Raw genomic sequence first — 21,065 nt, 5'->3', positions numbered from 1 at the left:
ATGTCTGTCAGTGCCTGCATCTACTGCTAGCACTTTCCTCCTGGGGACCAGAACTGCCTGAGCTTTGCTTATCTCATCAGACACCCAGAGAAATGCATCCTGGGAAAGGATGCTTGCTGCTTTGTTCATGGGGTAGAGGCTTGTCTGCTTGTGTGCTTGAGGTACCACCTGCAGGCAATGGCCTTTGATCTTCCCAAGCAAGGAACCTGCTCCAAAGGAGCCTCTGGAAACAAGACAGCAGGCTGCGAGTTGGGGAGCTCTTCAGACAGGCGGAAGGTTTTCACCTCTTATAAAATGAACTTTGAAATTATGATTCATAGCCAGGTTCCTTTGACAGTGCCTGCCCTCAGCTTTCCTGCCTATGTCATGCTGCTTGTGCTTCAGACTGACTTGGACACCAGCATCCGGGAAGCCCAAAGGACAGCACCAACTATCATTTACATTCCACATGTCCATGTACAGTGGGAGGCTCTTGGACTCTCATTGAAAGCTACATTTACTACACTGTTACAGAAGGGTCCAGCATAGGCACCAGTTTGGTAGCTTGCAACACCAGCTGGATGCCGTGCAAATGTCCCCAAAGAGCTCTTCCTATCAGTAGCTTTCCTTTTTCAGTTTCCTACTCAGTTATGTATCCTTGAAGCACCTGAATGCTGTGCTTTCCCAAGCAAATGGATACTGTCATCACAAGGGCACCCTACCTGAATCTTCTAGAATTTGCTGCAGCAGCAAACAGCACTGAAAACGTTTATCCAAAAGTGTTTTCTGAGTCCAGAGATTCACTCAGACCCAGCCTTCCCCCATTCCCACACACAGGCTTATTAGACAGATGTTTAATTTTGCCTGGGAGAATAATTCTGGCAATTTCAAGCTAGTTATTTATATCCTGAACCAAATGTATGCAATGTTTGCAAAGTGCAAGGCAATCAAGATCTGTTGACCAATAGCATGTCTCCTGACAGTCTGCCATTGCAAAAGATAGGTGTCACAATGTTCGTAACAGGAGTGGATTTAGCATTTCAGTGCCTTAACTACAATATCAGTTCTTCCTTCATAAGGGCCCAGTCTTTACAAATTAGGAAACTAAATTTCATCTTGTGTTTTGGTAACTTTGGGAAGACAACTGCACTGACTTCCATCAGCAGACTTCACTAGGAGTACATCCTCCACTTGCTAGACTTCTGGGGGTTGCCATTAACAGGTTACACATCTGGTGATGATGTTCTCCTCAATACAGAAACACAAATCTTAACTGGATGTGTTTATCCTGCATCATCCTTTTCTGCAGAGCTGCTGCCCAGCCAGGCACTGCCCAGCCCGTATCACTGCAGGGTGTTGGTCTGCCCCAGGGGCAGGCCCTGCTGTTTGCTTAGTTTTGAATTTAATAAAGTTCCTGGCCACCCATTCCTCCCGCCTGCTGAGGTCCATCTGGATGGCAGCCCTCGAGCTTATGACTGTTCTCCTGATGAGGTACCATCTGCAAATGTGATGAGAGTTGTGTTCTCCACGTCATTGATGAATGTGTTAGACAGGACAGGTCCCAGTATAGACCCCTGTGTGCTCCACCTGTCACTGTCTTCCAGGTAAAGCACCACTCAGTCACAAAAGCCCTCTGAGCTCAATCATCCAACCAGCTTTTAACCCATCTGGTTGTCTGCCCAGACTATCATAATGCCCTATTTGTATACAAGAATATTCTTGGAGACAGCGTCAAACTCCTTGCTAAAATCATGGTAAATGACACCCACTACTCTCCTCTCCTCACCAAGTACAGATCTTTTATCACAGAAGGCAATCAGGTTGGTCAGGAATCATTTCTCTGCACTAAATCCATGCTGACGGTTCCCAGGCACCTTCTTCTCCTTCAGGTGCCCAGAAATGTGATGCAAGACGATTCACTCCATGAAACACTCCTCACCAAAGTGAGGCTGAACAGCCTGCAGCCCCCTGGGTTGTCCTTGTGGCCTTTTCTGATGAAGGGCACAACATACTCCTTCTCCTGATCATTGGGGCCTCCCCTGATCTCCACAACATTTCAAAGATGATAGAGACTAGCCTTGTTGTGATAACAGCCAGCCCTCTCAATGTCCTCAGGTGCAGCCCATCCAGTCCCATAGACTTGTATGGGTTGAGTTCTTGCAAGTCATCCCTCCCTCAGTCATCACCCAACATTGGTTGCTTTTTTTCCCCCCTCTGGACTCCTGACTAGGCACAACAGCCTAGGAGACCTTCTTGGTGAAGACTGAAGCCAAGAAGGCATTGAGCTCCTCAGACATGTTTGCATCTGCTGTTACTAGATTCCTTGCCTAACCCAGCAGTGAGCCAACATTTTCCTTTTTACTCTATTACTGTAACTGAAGCTGTAGCACCTCTTCTTCATGCTCTTGATGTTCCCTGCAATGGGCAATCCTAGGGGAGCTTTGGCTTCCCTAACACCATCCCTTCTCGCTGGACAATATTTCTAGATACCATCTTTGCAGCCTTTCCTTCCTTCTGCTTCCTTATTGCCCTGGAGCTCAGTCCTGAGTTCCCAGTGTAGCCAAGCTGATCTCCCAAGATGTCTGCTAGTTTTACTGAGTACCACGATGGACTCTTTTTGTGCTTGCTGGGTGCTGTCCTTAAAGACCTGCTGGCTTTTCTGAGCTGCTGGGCCCTTCAGAACTGCCTTCCATGGGATCCCCCACCAGTCCCCTCAACAGGCCTAAGTCTGCCCCTCTGAAGTCCAGGGTCTGTGCTCCTCCACTGTCCTTCCTCACTCCACTCAGGATCTGGAACTCTACTTTTTCTTCATCACTGGAGGCCAGGCAGACACTGACTGTACCATCCCTGATCTGTTCCTCCCTGTTTGAAATTTTCAGAGACAAAGAAGCCTCACAAATCGTGCATTTGTGCTAAGAAGCTGTCCCTGATGCCCTCCAGAAACCTCCTGGCCTGCTTGCACTCTGCTGTTTGGCCTTCCAGTTCATGTCAGGGGGATTAAAGTCCCCCCAGTAAGAACCAGGGTCTGTGATCCACAGACTTTCTCACATTGCTTAAAGGAGACTGCATCCACCTCCTCACCCTGATTGGATGGTCTGTAACTCCCATTGTGATGTCACCCTTGTCACCCACAAGCTCGCACCCAAAGCCTTGCCTTAACGTGTGAAGAGCTCCACATGTCTGAGCTGTCCCTTCACACAAAGGACATCCCCTTTCCTCATCTTCCCCCTTGGTCTCTCCTGAAGAGTTTCTACCCTACCATCAGGGCTCTCCTATCATGCAAGTGATCCCACCACACCTCAGTACTCTAGCAATGTTTCAGTCAGATTGGTCATGGTGCAACCTGTTACCAGGAGCCAAGGACACTGTGTGTGCGATGGCCCCACTTCAGAGCAGAGCAAAGCCATGCTGGTATACAAAGCAGGTGGCAATGTCATGGTGAATGGAGGTTCCCACTAAGAGAGCAAAGCCTGCAGTGCCCAAGGCCAGGCAGAAACAAAACTGGGCTGTGCAGAAATGACAGGAGAGGAGTTTGCTGCCTGAGTTGACTCTGCAGCACCTTGGGGCCTGTGACAGAGGTGAACCAATGTCCAGGCAGGATAAGGTGCCAGTGAAGAAGTCCCTGGCCTGGACAGCCTGCGATCCAGTGACCCTGTGGACCTCATTAGCACAGTCCCTGTTTATGTCATCTGGGGCGAAAAGAGGGTCAGGGAGAAGAAAACTAGAAGGTTTTAAGAGCGCAGGGACATGAGTGGAGACCTTGGTGTGATGTGCCTCCCGTTTATGCAGCACGCTTAGATGTGGGCAGTGCAGACTGTGCCCGAAGGCAGAGGTAGGATTCATTTGTTTGGGCACAGGTAGGAAACGCAAGATGCCCTGGGGCACTTGCCCAGCACCACTCCAAACAGGCAGGGCTTTCCTGTAGGGGCCATACTGTATCTGCAAGAAACATGCAGTTGTGCTGGACACCCCAGACATCTGACATGGCCCTGACAGTCTGTTTTTATGTCATTACATGCAGTGTCTGCACTGGATTACAATAGGATTTTGCACTGTAGGGATCTGCTTGTGCCACAGCTTCCTAGTGAGTGCTGCTCTAGCAGTATTAGGCATCTGGGGTCATTTGAGATGGCCAAGGAAATTCCCCACCTGGCCCCCACCTCATGCTCCAGAAGGATGTGGGTCTCTCAGTCGCTCCATCAGAGCAAGCAGACACTGGCACATGTCTTGGACCACCTCTGTCTCTTCAACTGTCCCCAGGTGTTTGTGTGGGAGCAACTGACTCCCACCCTCCATCTCAGGTGATTATAATGTGAGCTTAGACAGGGATCTCACATGCAGACATCTATTTTGTGTATACTTTAGCTTAGGCAAGGAGAATCCCACCTCCTGCTTTTTTTTTGTGGAGTTCATGGGAGAGAGCTGAATCCCACTGCATGCCAGGGGCTTCTAAATGGGCATGAGATGTCCAGATTGACTCATCTGAATCAAAACCTGAACCATGGGTCAAGTAGCTTCCTGTCTAATTAGGAGCGAGACATTTCCACCTCTTGCAGATAACCATCCCGTGATGAGACAAATTGTAATGCTGGAATCAGTCTTCCTTCAGTGCTTAGAGAGGGACCAATGGTGATTATTTTAGTCTACTTCAGGGAACATTTCCCAGGAGGACGGAGCACAAGGGACAGAGGAAGTCAGGACTTCAGCTGGGCCCCTGCTCCTGGGCAGGGCCAGGCTCCTGCAATGGAAGGAGCTCATGGCAACCTGGCAGCATTGCTGAGAGACAGCTGTGTCCAGAGGCAGCTCCTCTGCAAAGAGCAGCAGGGCTGCAGGCACTGCCTGCTGCTGCTGACATGAGATGAGAGAAGGCAGGGAGAAGTGAAAGGCAGTGTGGAGTGGGAGGAGAGAGGAGAGCTCCTTGTGGGAGGAATCTTCACAGCTCCTGACACAGTAAGTCTCTGGCTGCAGGGCAATGCTAGTGAGGTTCCTGGAGGGATCTTCTAAACCCATCCCATCCTATGACTGATAGATTCAGTCATGAATTCAGTGACCTCTGGTTTATGAGAAACTTCAGGAAACCCCTTCAACCCCACCTCAGCCTGCAAACAGCACTGGCGGCACCTTGACTGCTTTATAAGTGTTTAAGGGTATAAGAGTATAAGAGATACCTGTGCCCAGTGCCCTGTCCTGGGTGGTTTCTTTAGGGCAGAATGGAGCCCACAGAGGGTGGGATGGGGTCTCTGAGCAGCAGCAAGGAAAAGATGTTGGGACAGAGTAAGAACTGGCAGCAGGGACAGTGCCGGGTGGCAGAGATGGGCAGGGAATGAGAGGGAACTGCAAAAAGAATCATCCTGGGAGAATGGATTTGAGCAAGTCTTGCTCAGTCCCTCCAATGCAGACAGCTTCTTCCGAACAAGCCCCCCATGTCTCTTCTCTGACCCACCAGAGCTTCTGCCCTGACAGCCATGGAGTCCAGGAGCTGAGAGTGACTGCCCTGCGTTGTCACCATCTGTGAAGCAGCATGCCCAGCTGGGTAAGGTGAGGGCTTTCCTGAGTGCCCATCTGCCCCTCTCTCCTTGCCTCCCTTGGCAGCAGGATCATGGGGTTGCTCCTTCTTTCCCCTCCTCTCCATGATGCTCCCATTCCTCTCTCAGGCCATCTGGGGTTGGGGGATTTCAGCTGCAGTTCAGACACTGACACTGCGAGTTGTGCAAGAGACGGGTCTGCTTGGGAGTGAGGTGTCTGCAGTCCCTCTCTAACCTGTGTGGCTGCAGGAAATGCAGTCCGTGGGGTTGGGAATTGAGCTGACTCTCCCTTAAGGAGAAACCATCTTCAGTCTTTAACGTCCTTTGACCATTTCCCTGTCACGTCCTGCCAGACTTTGAGCTGCCCTCCAAAAGGGCAGTACTGCCTCATAGCATCTCTGATGTCCAGGAGACCTTGTGAGGAATCTGCAGAGATGCTGAGAGTATGGAAGTGGTGTTGGGAAACTGTATATGGGCATCTGAAAAGAGCCCTGTGTGTCCTTGGCTAGAAGGGGAGTGTGGAGACCTCCCTCAGGTGCCCTGAGAAAGGGAGAGACGTTTGGAGATCTGCGGTTTTGAAACTGGACTCGTCTGCTCTCAACAGTGGCTGGTTTCTTTCTAAGGCAACATATGAGTGTGATCATCCTTCAGCTCAAAGAGTTGCAAGCACAGGACAGCTGGGAACAAGACTAATAGACAAAGTAGCTGTCCTCACTCTGCAGCAAGGGACAGGGAAACCATTTTTCCTGCCAAGGATTTCTGCCTTCGAGGAATACTCCTCAGGGGTGACAAGGACATCTAAAGAAAATAAACAATATTAAAAAGTCCCTAAAACTCTGTTTCTCAACCCTCATTCTTTACAGTTCGGAGTGAAGATGCTGAAAAGCCTTTCTACATGATGGGTGGATTTCACCTGACAGAAATTGTGAATGTCAGAGCTAGTCACACCCATTGCCCCATTCCCACTACTGTGTAGCAGAACAGGCTCCTCTGGAGCCCATGGGCAGAGCTTCCTGCCCCCCACAGCACACTTAGTGAGCACAAAGTGGAGCTCAAGCATGGGAGCTGCACAAAGATCCTCTCCGTAAAGAGAGATGCAAAGTGGGGGGTTGTATGAGAATTGCAATGTTACAGGAGGTTTTTTTGCCTGAAAAGTCTCTCCTAACTTCTCAATGTATTTTCTCCTTCGGCAGTCCCCCACGCCTGGAGATAGCAAAATGTCCAACGGCAGGTCCCTCAACGAGTTCCTCCTCCTGGCATTTGCGGACACACGGGAGCTGCAGCTCTTGCACTTCTCGCTCTTCCTGGGCATCTACCTGGCTGCCCTCCTGGGCAACGGCCTCATCATCACAGCTGTAGCCTGCAACCACCACCTCCACACCCCCATGTACTTCTTCCTCCTCAACCTCTCCCTCCTCGACCTTGGCACTATCTCCACCACTGTCCCCAAATCCATGGCCAATTCTCTGTGGAACACCAGGGCCATTTCCTACTTGGGATGTGCTGCCCAGGTCTTCCTGGCTTTCTTCTTGTTTGGAGGAGAGTATTATCTTCTCACTGTTATGGCGTATGACCGCTACAATGCCATCTGCAGACCCCTGCACTATGGGACCATCATGGGCAGCAGAGCTTGTGTCCAAATGGCAGCAGCTGCCTGGGCCAGTGGTTTTCTCACTGCTGTGCTGCACACTGCTAACACATTTTCACTGCCATTCTGCGAAGGCAATGTTGTGGAGCAGTTCTTCTGTGAAGTTCCCCACATCCTCAAGCTCTCCTGCTCAGACTCCTACCTCACAGAAGTTGGGCTTATTGTGGTTAGTGTCTGTTTATTCTTTGGGTGTTTTGTTTTCATTGTGCTGTCCTACGTGCAGATCTTCACTGCTGTGCTGAGGATCCCCTCTGAGCAGGGCAGGCACAAAGCCTTTTCCATGTGCCTGCCTCACCTGGCCGTGGTCTCCCTATTTGTCAGCACTGCAATGTTTGCCTACCTGAAGCCCCCCTCTCTCTCCTCCACAGCTCTGGATCTGGTGGTGGCTGTTCTGTATGCAATGGTGCCTCCAGCAGTGAACCCCCTCATCTACAGCATGAGGAACAAGGAGCTCAAGGATGCCCTGAGGAAAGTGATTTCATGGACATTTTTCAGCAGAGGTAACATTGCCTTTGCTCTCCACAAACGACTCCCCCTGTGTCCTATACCAGGACTGAGCGTTGTTTGTTCACTGTATTTTTATTATTACTATTGTTATAATTATTATTATTATTATTTGCTATCATGTTGCTACACAAATGTTTAGATTCATTCCACTTTTCCTGATCCTGCTCTGTCTCACCTGGTACCCACATAAAATTGTGTCTAACGCTGCATCAGAGCTGACTCCCTCACAGCATCTCTGTAATAAAATCTGTTCTACCCAGTGCAGTGCCTGAAGGCTGGGCTTTTCTTCCAAAGCTGGTGTCAAGAAGAGGCCTAAGGAATTGCATGTCAAAAGGGCCTGCTGGGCAGAGTTGTCCATGGGTTTAGAAGCAAAAAGCTCATAATCATGTAATGATCTCTTAGAGACCAAGGGCTGGATTTAGGACTCACCCATTGGTGTCCAGTAATAGTGGAGATGATGAATTGTCAATGATGATGTACACACCCAGGGCCATTCCACACTTTAAAAACCTGTCAGATGCCTGTCCTCCTGGAGGGGAATCTGGAGGTGCCAGGAGAGCTCAGGGGATCTCCTGGGACCGTGTGTTCCTGGGGTGGGCAGTGAGTGGAGCCTCACAAAGGGAGAGGTCCTCCAAGGTGGAGTCACCTAAGGGTAAAGTGCTAAACCCAGGTATCCATGGGCAAAGGAGGACTCTTCAATCCCAGCAGAGGCAGTGGGGACCCATCTGTCATGGGGAAGGGAGACGGGAGAGTGATTCATGTCACCCTCTGTGAAATATGAGGGGCAAGATGTAGAGGCACACCTGGACTCAACTATTACCCTTGGAAATGCTCCATAGTCCCTCCAAGCACCTGCCACATCTGCAGTCCCTGGAGGGATTAGAGCCCGTGATCCCCATTTGGCTGGGTTTGCTTCCCACCCTGACCAGCATGGCCAGTGCAGAGTGACCCTGTGGCCCCACAGCCTGCTCACTCTGCAGAGCAGCACCACCAGCTCTGCAGGGAACAGGGGAGGGGGTGTGTGAATGGCCAATGAGATCAGAGGAGGGATTGGGAGAGATGAGAAGGAAGTGGAACTGGGCTTGGAGAGAAAAATGCTGACATTTCATCCAAGGCGATGTTCAGAGTGTGGGTACACTAAAGAAAGCTCATGGTGCGGAGACAGAAGTCTTTGCTGTCCAAGCTCTCCACGTGGCCTGGGAAGTGCCTGAAGAAAGATTAACGCTCCCCACCCTCCCAGCTCATTGTGCCATCATCCCCCCTGACAGGTGGCACCAAAAGGAAGGCTGGGAGCCCTTGTGGGAGCTTGTGTTGAAGGAAGCAGCACCCAGGAGCCATATGAGTTTGCTGCTGTCCCTCAGGCCCTGTCTCCAGCACATGTCCTTCAGACAATCTGTGTGTCTTCAGACACCCTGTGTGCTGGTCCATACCCTAAATGTCACCCCCAGACAAGGCTCCACGCCCAACTGGAGGACTGGGCATTGAACTGTGAGCCCTGGCAGGATAAGGCCTCTGCTGGGAACTCTGCAGGGCTGCCAGGGAGCATGCAGAGGAGGTCCTGGGACCATCTACTGATCCTGTAGACCATCCTCCTCCCATGGGGGCCCTCAAGCAGGGTCTGTCAGAACAAAGATGCAGCCCAGCTTGTTGCATGAACAGAGAGGAGAAGCTGCCCCAGGAAACTCCTCCCAGACCCAGCCCCTCATACCAGCCATTTCCAGAACTGGTCATTTCCCATGGTGCTGGTGAGGGGTGATCTTGGAATGTGACCAGCTCCGTCTGCCTCCTGGGCTCAGCACATATATGGGGGACTGGCCATCCTGCCTGGCCTCTCTCCCTGGGCCCAGACCCCAGCAGACCCCAGAGCATGGCCTTCTGCTAACCCCGGGGGGACAGGATGAGGGCTGGGCAGGGCTGGGACTCGTGGGAGGCTGCTGAACAGGAGGGCCATAGTGGCCAGGGCACCAAGGGCTGGGCCAGTGCAGGGATGAGGTGCAGATGGGAGTCATGACACTCCAGAATCTCCCCACAGTCGTGGAGGGGACTCACTGCTGTTAGCAGGACTGGGGGTCTCTTGGGGGCTGCAGCCATCAGCACTGCCTGCCAGGACCCCCAGACCCAGCACAGATGCTCAGTGCTCAGTACCATAGTTTACAGTGCTCCCCGTCTCTTGTGTCACCATCCTCTCTCAGGAGCACTGCTGGGTGCATCACTCCCTGCCTGTGTGTGGAAAGGAGCTGCTGGAGCTTCTCTTCTCAGCCCTGCTGACCCCAGCTCTGCCTTGGTGTCAGCCCACAGGCTCTGCCCTGGGTCATGCTGTGTCTCCATACGCTCTCCTCCTTGACCATGTAGGGACCTGCAGCATGTATGTCTGCTTAGGGCTGGCCACCATGGCCCACCTGAGTGGTCCCAGGAGATCCCAGCAAGGCTGTGCTTGGAGGTGAGGCTGTGGTTGTCGTCGGGCAACGTAGATGGGATGGTGTGACTGGGGGCCAAGGGGAGTAAAGCACAAGAGACAAGTTAAGAAAAAAAAATATATATATATAGTCACCATGATAGTGGAGCAGTAGTGGGTCAGGGGTCAGGAGATCTTTAAAAACTCTCCTGGAGAAAGCACTTACCAACCTGATCTAACTGTAAAGTTAGACCATCTCAGAGCAGATCATGGTGCTGGAGATCTTCAGCAGGAATCTCCAGGGCTGGAATTCAGAGCAGTATCCCTGCACCCCAGGGTGCTGTGTGCCCAGGGCAGTGACTCTGCCACCTACGAGGGTCAGCACTCAGGCTGCCCAGGGAGCTCCCCACAGCACTGCAGGGTGAAGCTCTGGGTGGAAGGAGTCACCCCTGGCAAGGCAGGTTCATTCTCCTGCTGAGAGGGTGCTGCGTTGGTCAGGGCTGCTCTCAGCTCCAGCTCGCCCCCACGATATTTCCAAGAGGCCTTTTCTAGAGGACAGTCAAGGCAGGGACAGGGGTTACCTTAAACAGAAGGGCTCTCCTGAGTCGGTGCTTTCATTTTCCTCCTGTTTGCAGAGTGCTGGCAGGGAAAAGCCATGGGAGAGAGAAACAGCTCCCAGGAGGAAAAGCTCCGAGCAGTGAAGAAATGATCCGTGAATGAGAGGAAACTAGAACCATAAATGCTGTGGGAGGGGGAATTTGGAGACCTCCCTGTCATGCCCTTCAATGCAGACGTCTTCCTCTAAGCAAGCCCCCTGGGTCTCCTCTGCCACCCAGCACAGCCTCTGCCCTCAAGGCCAGGGTGTCCAGGGCATGAGCTGCATGCTCTAGGCTGAGCTGCAGCAGAGGAGAGGGGCATCTCTCCCGCAGCGTGCCCATCTCCCACTGTGTGACAAAGGGGCTGAGAGCAACTGTCCTTGTCTGTGCAGGTCTAGGAGGTGGTGCGCACAACTGGGTGAGGGGAAGGCTTTCCTGACTGCCCATCTGTCTCTCACTCCTTGCTTTCCCTGTGGTAGGAACATCACAGTGTTGCTCCTTCCTTCTTCACCTCTCTGTGCTGGTCTGGTTCTTGCTCTCGTGCCCTCTGGGCTGAAGGAGGGGGGTTCAGCTGCAGTTAAGGCAGTAACATCCCACTCCCACTACATTGCCTGAAGAAACAGTGCAGATAGTAAACTGATGTGAGGGCAAGGTCCATCTCAGTGGGACAGGGATGTCTAGGAAGGGTCGGGTCAGCCCCTGCCTTCACTGCCCTGTTTCTCTCCCTTGCCAGAGTGGGAGCTGGTGTGACTGATCCAGATACAGACACCCCTGTTCAAGAGGGCAAGGTTGGGGGACATGAATCCCTCGCAAGGGTCTTCTCTTTCAGACACAGCTGCCATGAGTGCTGTATTTGTCTCTCACAAGGATAAAAAGAGAATATTCCTCCTGGGTCACCAAACCATATCCCCTTCACTCAGCTCAGGGCACCCATCCCTAGGTATCCCCACCAAATACATGGGCAGTCTAACACCTCTATTTACACCCCTCAGCAGAGCAGGGCTGACTACTGTGGAGACCACGGGCAGAGCCCCCTGTGCTGCACGGCACCCTCAGCACAAAGCAGAGGTCAGGAAAGGGACCTGAACAAAGCGAAGGAGAGTCAGTGAGGGGGGTGCTATGAGGAGTGGAATGGGTTTTGCTAAGAGAAGCCTGTTCTAACCTGTCAATGCCTTTTCCTTCTCGGACGGTGCCCTGAACCAAGACAGAGCAAATGTCCAACTGCAGCTCCCTCAATGAGTTCCTCCTCCTGGCATTTGTGGACACACAGGAGCTGCAGCTCTTGCACTTCTCGCTCTGCCTGGGCATCTACCTGGCTGCCCTCCTGGGCAACGACCTCATCATCACAGCCATAGCCTGTGACCAACGCCTGCACACCCCCATGTACTTCTTCCTCCTCAACCTCTCCCTCCTCGACCTTGGCTCCATCTCCACCACTGTCCCTAAATCCATGGCCAATTCCCTGAGGAACACCAGGGCCATTTCCTACTCAGGATGTGCTGCCCAGATACTTTTATTTGCCTTTTTCATGTCAGCTGAGTATTCTCTTCTCACACTCATGGCCTATGACCGCTACGTTGCCATCTGCAAGCCCCTGCACTACGAGACCCTCATGGGCAGCAGAGCTTGTGTCAAAATGGCAGCAGCTGCCTGGGCCAGTGGTATCCTCAATGCTCTCCTGCACACTGCTAACACAATTTCAATACCTCTCTGCCAAGTCAATGTTGTGGAGCAGTTCTTCTGTGAAATCCCACAGATCCTCAAGCTCTCCTGCTCAGACTCCTACCTCAGGGAAGTTGGGGTTACTGTGTTTAGTGCCTGTTTATTCTTTGGGTGTTTTGTTTTCATTGTGCTGTCCTACGTGCAGATCTTCTCTGCTGTGCTGAGGATCCCCTCTGAGCAGGGACGACACAAAGCCTTTTCCATGTGCCTCCCTCACCTGGCCGTGGTCTCCCTGTTTATCTGCACTGTCATCTTGGCATGCCTGAAGCCCCCCTCCCTCTCCTCCCCAGCAGTGGACCTGGTGCTGGTGTTCTGTACTCGGTGGTGCCTCCAACAGTGAACCCTCTCATCTACAGCATGAGGAACAAGGAGCTCAAAGATGCACTGAGGAAGGTGATTCAGCTGGTACTAGTTCAGCAGAAAAAAGCTGCCCATCCCTCTTCACAGCTGGTTTCTAATTTCTCTCAGACAACTCTTGTGCTTTGCGCATTCTCCCTGTGATAATCATGGTAGTCCACAAAGGTCTGAATTCCTTCCACTTCTCTAGGAGCACAAACCCAGTCTCTCTGACCCAGAGGCCTTCTGGGAATTTGTCTATCACTGTGGCAGATGTGGTCTCTTTAATAAAAGAGGTTTTCCTCAATTCCGTGCTTGAAGGTTGGGCTCTTCTTCCAAAGCTGGAGTCAAAAATGTGCTCAAGGACTTTCACCCTGAAAGGGCCTGTTGCTTTTTGGGGGATCTCCTTGGGCTCAAGACGATGAACTCAAGGGGTGATTTGTCAGGGAAGGAGGGTTGGATTCAGTTGTCGCTTGTGGGTGCCCAGTGCTCCTGGAGGTGGTGAATGGTCAAGAGGTATCTCCCATACGACAGGGCTGGAGACTGATGCCTGTCCTTCTCAAAGGGAGTATGGATTCCCCCAGGAGAGCACAGGGCATCTCCAAGGGCACTGTGTGCCTCAGGGTGGGCAGTGAATGGAGCGTCAGAAGATCAAGTGGAGTCACCCAAAGATAAAGCGATAAACCACTGAATGTCCAGGCTAGTGAGAGCTCTGCAATCCCGTGGGAGGCAGTGTGGACCCTGCAGGCACAGGAAGGGAGCCTGGAGAGTGGTTCGTGTCACCTTCAATGAAAAACCATGGGCTGGCTCTAGGGACGTCCCTGAACACAGCCTGAGCATTTGAAATGCCCTGTGATTGCTCAGAGCGTTGTCCATGGCCACAGACCCCTTGGTAGGGGTTGTTGGGTGCAATGATGCCTGTCTGGCAGGGTCTGCTTCCCATCTTGACCACCACAGCCAGTGTAGAGTCACCCCGTGGCCCCACTGCCCCACAGCCACTTGCTCTGCAGAGCCGCGCTGCCAGCTCAGGGCCCCACAGGGATCACAGAGGAGGGTCCAGGAATGTCCAAGCAGGCCAGCACCGATGCACAGACACACTGACCTGGGGAAATGCTCTCCAGACATCAGGGATAAGGCAGAGCACCCTCCTCATATGTCCCTGTCCTGCTGAGAGGGTGGAAGGGGAACCTGGGAAATGGCCTGTTTCTGACTGGGGTCAGTGCAGGACTTTTGCATGTGAGATGAATGTGAGAGCTGCTGCACTGCAGAAATACCAGCCTTGCTGCAGCCCCCACTGCCCCCTGCCCCTGCCCTGCTGACCTGATGCCACCCCTGTGCTGCCCCATCTCCCATCCCCTTTCCTCACACCACAGGGACCAGCAGTGCAGCAGGAGCTGACACAGCCTGCAGCCACTGCCTGGCCCCCAGCCCTCCCCACCTTTCCCCCCAAATATGACATCCATCTTCAAGAAGGACAAGAAAGAGGATCTGGGGAAGGACCTGGGGGTTGTGGTGGGCATCAAGTTGACAGGATGTCAGCAGGGTGCTCTTGTAGCAAAGACAGCCACCCTTACCCTGGGTTGCATTAGCAAGAGTGCAGGCAGCAGGGGAGTGCAGTGGGACAGACTAAATATGCTGGCAGTCTCAACTGAAGAGGAGCAAAATAAAGGGCAGAATTGGAAGATTACTAGTCTTGGAGAGAGTGGTATGGTCAACGGAGTGCCAGGTCCTGGAAATATTTTAAAACAGCCCCCCCAAAAAAGGCATTTCTGCCATTGGCCAAGTGGCTGGAGGCAGATGTGCCCAGGCTTGTTCATGGGGCAGAGCACCAGGGGGACTTCTCCTTGACTCTACTTCTAATAGCATGTCCAGGATTATGATTTTAGAACATGTCTTTGCTAATCTAACTTAACCCAAGATTAAAGCATTAGGGCTCACGCTCAAGCACACCAATGTGGGGAAAAGAAGCCAAAACACCCCTTTCCATTGCCTTCAGTGGCTGCGGGATGAAGCCTGAGTTTGTTCTGAAAGAGAAAAGATTAGGACTGAATGTCCTGAGGGTGATTATAAACTGCTTGATGCCTTCTATGCTTTTCAGCAATACTTCCTCTGGTCACACCTCAGTCTACACTTGACTGTATTTTTCCCCTTGCGTAATAGGTCAGGACTGTGAAGATAGAGCTGAGTCCAGGGCAACGCCACGCTGACAATCTGGGCAGCCTGGGGGGGCACTGAAAAAGCAAGTGTATGCATGAGACCTCACAGCAAAGGCCTGGAAAAAACAAGTGACCGTGACCCTCCCGAGGTGCCAAAGATCCCAAGCCCTGAGCCATGGGGCAGGATACAGCCTCCTCTGATTGCTCATGCCATGGGCTCATGACACACCTCACAGTCAGAGGGGTGGAGGAAGAAAGTAGAAATGAGTGAAAGAGGGAGAATTCAGGCCAGGGGTCCCACCAGTAAACATCTCCAAATACGGGTGGATTTACCCCCTCTCTGGCAAGGCTGTTTCTCCCATGACCAGCAGTACCTGGGGGAAGGAGGGTTTTTTTCCTGACAGTCCTCATGGGATGACGGGCAGCAGGACTGGAGTGACCCCTTCCATCCAAGGGGGAGTTTCTGGGCACTCAGGCAAAGATTTCAGTCTGGGACCTTCAAGTCCTGGGTGGCTGAAGACTACGGGATGCCTCCAATGAGTGGCTCACAGGGGACCTGAGTCACATCACAGCCACCCTTGAAACACCCTCAGAAGCAGATCCCATAACATCTGGCCTCAGCAAGACCTGCAGTATTTCTCTGCTTTTCTCCCTAAACCTGAAACTTTCTTTTTAGCTCCTCAGCACCAGGGAGTGCACCTAGGTGTAGGAGCACCCTACACCCAGACTTTCATTGTGTTGAACTAAACCAAGTCCCCAAGGTACTCGCTGCAGCTGTCTGGATGAGCACAGGTGGGGCCTGGCCCTTCCTGTTCCTCCCGAGCATGTTGCTGTGATAACACCCCTGCACACACTCCCTGGACCAGGCACTTGGGGACAAGCAGGCAGCAGTGCTTAAGGGAGTCCATCAGGACCATGCCTTCAGGATCGGCAAGGAGACCTCAGGCTCTTGTCACCCTGTTGGAGAGCAGCTGGCCGGCCAGAGGGCTGGAAGGAGGAGGGACAGGTCCCATGAATCACACAGGGAAGGTGCTGACGGGTGCCTGGGGCCAGGGCACTGCTACCTCCTCAACCCTCCCCCAGCTCCTGGGATGCCACTGCAGAAGCAAGCAAATCTTGGGGAAAAACCCTTCCCCACCTTCCAGACGGTCAATGACAGGGTCACTTCTGGGTGAGAACATGACGGGCCAGCAGCAGGGACATGGCTGGGGATTGTGCTTGTGGGGTCACATCTGCCTGAGGAAATGATAGGCCCAGGCACATGACTCAGATGTGGGCCTGCAAGGTCAGTGCCACTTCAGTACCTGATGGACAAGAACTAGGCACATGGCTTCGATGCTGACTGTGAGCTCAATTCTTCCTCAGTACCTGATAGGCCATCAGCAGGCTCTTGGTTGGTGTAGGTTCCTGCAAAGCCACCTCTGCCTGTGCTGCTGTTAGGCCAGAAGCAGTTAATGGCTTCACTGTTGTCTGTGAGGTCACTGATGCCTGAAGAAATGACAGGCCACTGTCAGGCACAGGGTCAGCAAAGTGGCTGTGATGTCATTCCAATATGAGAAGCTTATAGACCAACAGCAGGAAGATGGCTGTGAAATGTATTGTGAGGCCACTTCTGCCTGAGCAGCTGATAGGCAAGTAGCAGGAAGGTGCTTGGGATGTTGACTGTGAAGTCACTGCTGCCTCAGTACCTGATCTGCCAAAAGCGGGACATGGTTGTGATGCTGAGAGTGAGCTCACGTCCTTCTCTATACATTGTATTCCGTCAGCAGGCCCTTGCTTGCTGTCAGTTCATGTGAAGTCACCTCTGTCTGCTGCTGATAGGCCAGAAGCAGGTTTATGGCTTGAGTGTAGGCTGTGAGGTCACTTCTGCCTGAGTCCCGGACAGGCCAGCAGCAGGAAGGGCATCAGCAAAGCAGCTGTGAGGTCACTTCAGCCTGAGCAGCTGAGCAGCAGCACCAGGGCTGTGAAATGGCTGGTGAGGCCACTTCTGCCTCTGGAGACGACAGGCCAGAAACATGCTGGCCTTGCAGGGCTGTTCCCTGCTGGGCTGGGGCTCTCCAGGGAGGCCTGAGCCACCCCCAGCACAGACCCTCCCCAACTCTCCCCAGCTCCCCACCCTCCCACCTCATTGTGCCATCATCCCTCCTGACGGGTGGCACCAAAAAGAAGGCTGGGAGCCCTTGTGGGAGCTTGTGTTGAAGGAAGCAGCATCCAGGAGCCATATGAGTTTGCTGCTGTCCCTCAGGCCCTGTCCCCAGCACATCTCCTTCAAACAATCTGTGTGTCTTCAGACACCCTGTGTGCTGGTCCATACCCAAATGTCACCACCAGAGAAGGCTCCATGCTCAGCTGGAGAACTGGGCATCCAGCTGTGAGCCCTGGCAGGATAAACCCTCTCCTGGGTCCTCTGCAGGGCTGGCAGGGAGCATGCAGAGGACATCCTGGGGCCGTCTACTGGGCCTGTAGACCATCCTCTTCCCATGGGGGCCCTCATACAGGGTCTGTCAGAACAAAGATGCAACCCAGTTTGTTGTTGCATGAACAGAGAGGAGAAACTGCCCCAGGAAACTCCTCCCAGACCCAGCCCCTCGTACCAGCCATTTCCAGCACTGGCCATTCTCCATGGTGCTGGTGAGGGGTGATCTTGGAATGTGACCAGTTCCATCTGCCTGCTGGGCTCAGCACCTGTGTAGGGGGGAATGTCTAGCCCTGCCTGGCCTCTCTCCCTGGGCCCAGACCCCAGCAGACCCCAGAGCATGGCCTTCTGCTAACCCCAGGAGGACAGAATGAGGGCTGGGCAGGGCTGGTGACTGGTGGGAGGCTGCTGAACAGGAGGGCCATAGTGGCCAGGGCACCAAGGGCTGGGCCAGTGCAGGGATGAGGTGCAGGTGGGAGCCACGACACTCCAGAAGCTCCCAACAGTCGTGGAGGGGACTCACTGCTGTTAGCAGGCCTGGGGGTCTCTTGGGGGCTGCAGCCATCAGCACTGCCTGCCAGGACTCCCAGACCCAGCACAGATGCTCAGTGCTCAGTAACATAGTTTACAGTGCTCCCCGTCTCTTGTGTCACCATCCTCTCTCAGGAGCACTGCTGGGTGCATCACTCCCTGCCTGTGTGTGGAAAGGAGCTGCTGGAGCTTCTCTTCTCAGCCCTGCTGACCCCAGCTCTGCCTTGGTGTCAGCCCACAGGCTCTGCCCTGGGTCATACTATGTCTCCACACACTCTCCTCCTTGACCATGTAGGGACCTGCAGCATGTATGTCTGCTTAGAGCTGGCCACCACGGCCCACCTGCACGGTCCCAGGAGATCCCAGCAAGGCTGTGCTTGGAGGTGAGGCTGTGATTGTCCTCGGGCAACGTAGATGGGATGGTGTGGCTGGGGGCCAAGGGGAGGAAAGCACAAGAGACAAGTTTAAGGAAAAAAAAAAAAAAACAGTCACCATGATAGTGGAGCAGTAGTGGGTCAGGGGTCAGGAGACCTTTAAAAACTCTCCTGGAGAAAGCACTTTCCAACCTCATCTAACTGTAAAGTTAGACCATCTCAGAGCAGATCATGGTGCTGGAGATCTTCAACAGGAATCTCCAGGGCTGGAATTCAGAGCAGTATCCCTGCACGCCAGGGTGCTGTGTGACCGGGGCAGTGACTCTGCCGCCTGCGAGGGTCAGCACTCAGCCTGCCCATGGAGCTCCCCACAGCACTGCAGGGCAAAGCTCTGGGTAGGAGGGGAAAACCACAGGAGGGCTGGTTCATTCTCCTGCTGAGAGGGTGCTGCGTGGGTCAGGGCTGCTCTCAGCTCCAGCTCACCCCCACGATATTTCCAAGAGGCCTTTTCTAGAGGACAGTCAAGGCAGGGACAGGGGTTACCTTAAACAGAAGGGCTCTCCTGAGTCGGTGCTTTCATTTTCCTCCTGTTTGCAGAGTGCTGGCAGGGAAAAGCCATGGGAGAGAGAAACAGCTCCCAGGAGGAAAAGCTCCGATCAGTGAAGAAATGATCCGTGAATGAGAGGAAACTAGAACCATAAATGCCGTGTGTGGGAGGGGGAATTTGGAGACCTCCCTGTCATGCCCTTCAGTGCAGACCTCTTCCTCTAAGCAAGCCCCTTGGCTCTCCTCTGCCACCCAGCACAGCCTCTGCCCTCAAGGCCAGGGTGTCCAGGGCATGAGCTGCATGCTCTAGCCTGAGCTGCAACAGAGGAGAGGGCATCTCTCCTGCAGCGTGCCCATCTCCCACTGTGTGACAAAGGGGCTGAGAGCGACTGTCCAGGTCTGGGAGGTGGTGCGCACAGCTGGGTGAGGGGAAGGCTTTCCTGACTGCCCTTCTGTCTCTCGCTCCTTGCTTTCCCTGTGGTGGGAGCATCACAGTGTTGCTCCTTGTTTTCTCATCTGTCTGTGCTGGTCTGGTTCTTGCTCTCCTGCTCTCTGGGGTTAAGGAGGGGGGTTCAGCTGCAGTTAAGGCAGTAACATCCCACTCCCACTACATTGCCTGAAGAAACAGTGCAGATGGTAAACTGATGGGAGGGCAAGGTCCATCTCAGTGGGTCAGAGATTTCTAGGAAGGGTCGGGTCAGCCCCTGCCTTCACTGCCCTGTTTCTCTCCCTTGCCAGAGTGGGAGCTGGTGTGACTGATCCAGATACAGACACCCCTGTTCAAGAGGGCAAGGTTGGGGGACATGAATCCCTCGCAAGGGTCTTCTCTTTCAGACACAGCTGCCATGAGTGCTGTATTTGTCTCTCACAAGGATAAAAAGAGAATATTCCTCCTGGGTCACCAAACCAAATCCCCTTCACTCAGCTCAGGGCACCCATCCTCAGATATCCCCACCAAATACATGGGCAGTCTAACACCTCTATTTACATCCCCCAGCAGAGCAGGGCTGACTACTGTGGAGCCCATGGGCAGAGGCCCCTGTGCTGCACAGCACCCTCAGCACAAAGCAGAGGTCAGGAAAGGGAGCGGAATGAAGGCAAAGGGGAGAAGCAATGTGGGGGGTGCTATGAAGAGGGGACTAGGTTTTACTCAGAGAAGCTTGTTCTAACTGGTCAATGCCTTTTCCTCCTTGGACAGTGCCCTCAACCAAGGCAGAGCAAATGTCCAACAGAAGCTCCCTCAATGATTTTCTCCTCCTGGCATTTGCAGACACACGGGAGCTCCAGTTCTTGCACTTCTCACTCTTCCTGGGCATCTACCTGGCTGCCCTCCTGGGCAACGGCCTCATCATCACAGCTGTAGCCTGCGACCACCACCTCCACACCCCCATGTACTTCTTCCTCCTCAACCTCTCTGTTCTGGACCTCGGCTCCATCTCCACCACTGTCCCCAAATCCATGGCCAATTCCCTGAGCAACACCAGCTCCATTTCCTACTTGGGATGTGCTGCCCAGATATTTTTTTTTGCCTTTTTCATGTCAGCTGAGTATTCTCTTCTCACACTCATGGCCTATGACCGCTACGTTGCCATCTGCAAACCATTGCACTATGGGACCCTCATGGGCAGCAGAGCTTGTGTCAGAATGGCAGCAGCTGCCTGGGCCAGTGGTTTCCTCAATGCTCTCCTGCACACTGCTAACACATTTTCAATGCCACTCTGTCAAGGCAACACAGTGGACCAGTTCTTCTGCGAAATCCCGCACATCCTCAAGCTCTCCTGCTCAGACTCCTACCTCAGGGAAGCTGGGCTGACTGTGGTTAGTACCTGTTTATTCTTTGGGTGTTTCATTTTCATTGTGCTGTCCTACGTGCAGATCTTCACTGCTGTGCTGAGGATCCCCTCTGAGCAGGGCAGGCACAAAGCCTTTTCCATGTGCCTGCCTCACCTGGCTGTGGTCTCCCTGTGTATCAACACTGGCATGTTTGCCACCTTGAAGCCCCCCTCCCTCTCCTCCCCGGCTCTGAATCTGGTGGTGGCTGTTCTGTACTTGGTGGTGCCACCAACACTGAACCCCCTTATCTACAGCTTGAGAAACAAGGAGCTCAAGGATGCAGTGAAGAAACTGATTCAGCTGGTACTAGTTCAGCAGAAAAAAGCTGCCCATCCCTCTTCACAGCTGGTTTCTAATTTCTCTCAGACAACTCTTGTGCTTTGCGCATTCTCCCTGTGATAATCATGTTATTCCAGAAAGGTCTGAATTCCTTCCACTTCTCTAGGAGCACAAACCCAGTCTCTCTGAACCAGAGGCCTTCTGGGAATTTGTCTGTCACTG

At 53.1% G+C, this 21,065-nt stretch overlaps 1 protein-coding gene across 1 annotated transcript; it reads left to right on the top strand.

The window, feature by feature from the left end:
• The first annotated feature begins 6,721 nt into the window (after window positions 1-6,721).
• On the top strand, window positions 6,722-9,242 carry LOC136996002 (olfactory receptor 14A16-like). Its single transcript, XM_067316996.1, has 2 exons — window positions 6,722-7,612; window positions 9,108-9,242. Exons 1-2 carry the CDS (start codon window positions 6,722-6,724, stop codon window positions 9,240-9,242), a joined length of 1,026 nt encoding a protein of 341 aa, XP_067173097.1.
• Window positions 9,243-21,065: the final 11,823 nt, after the last annotated feature.

The sequence above is a fragment of the Apteryx mantelli genome, unplaced genomic scaffold, assembly GCF_036417845.1.
Source record: "Apteryx mantelli isolate bAptMan1 unplaced genomic scaffold, bAptMan1.hap1 HAP1_SCAFFOLD_20, whole genome shotgun sequence".
NCBI lineage: Eukaryota > Metazoa > Chordata > Aves > Apterygiformes > Apterygidae > Apteryx > Apteryx mantelli.
The sequence above is the reverse complement of the archived record's forward strand: the minus strand, read 5'-3'. Positions and strand labels throughout refer to the sequence as shown.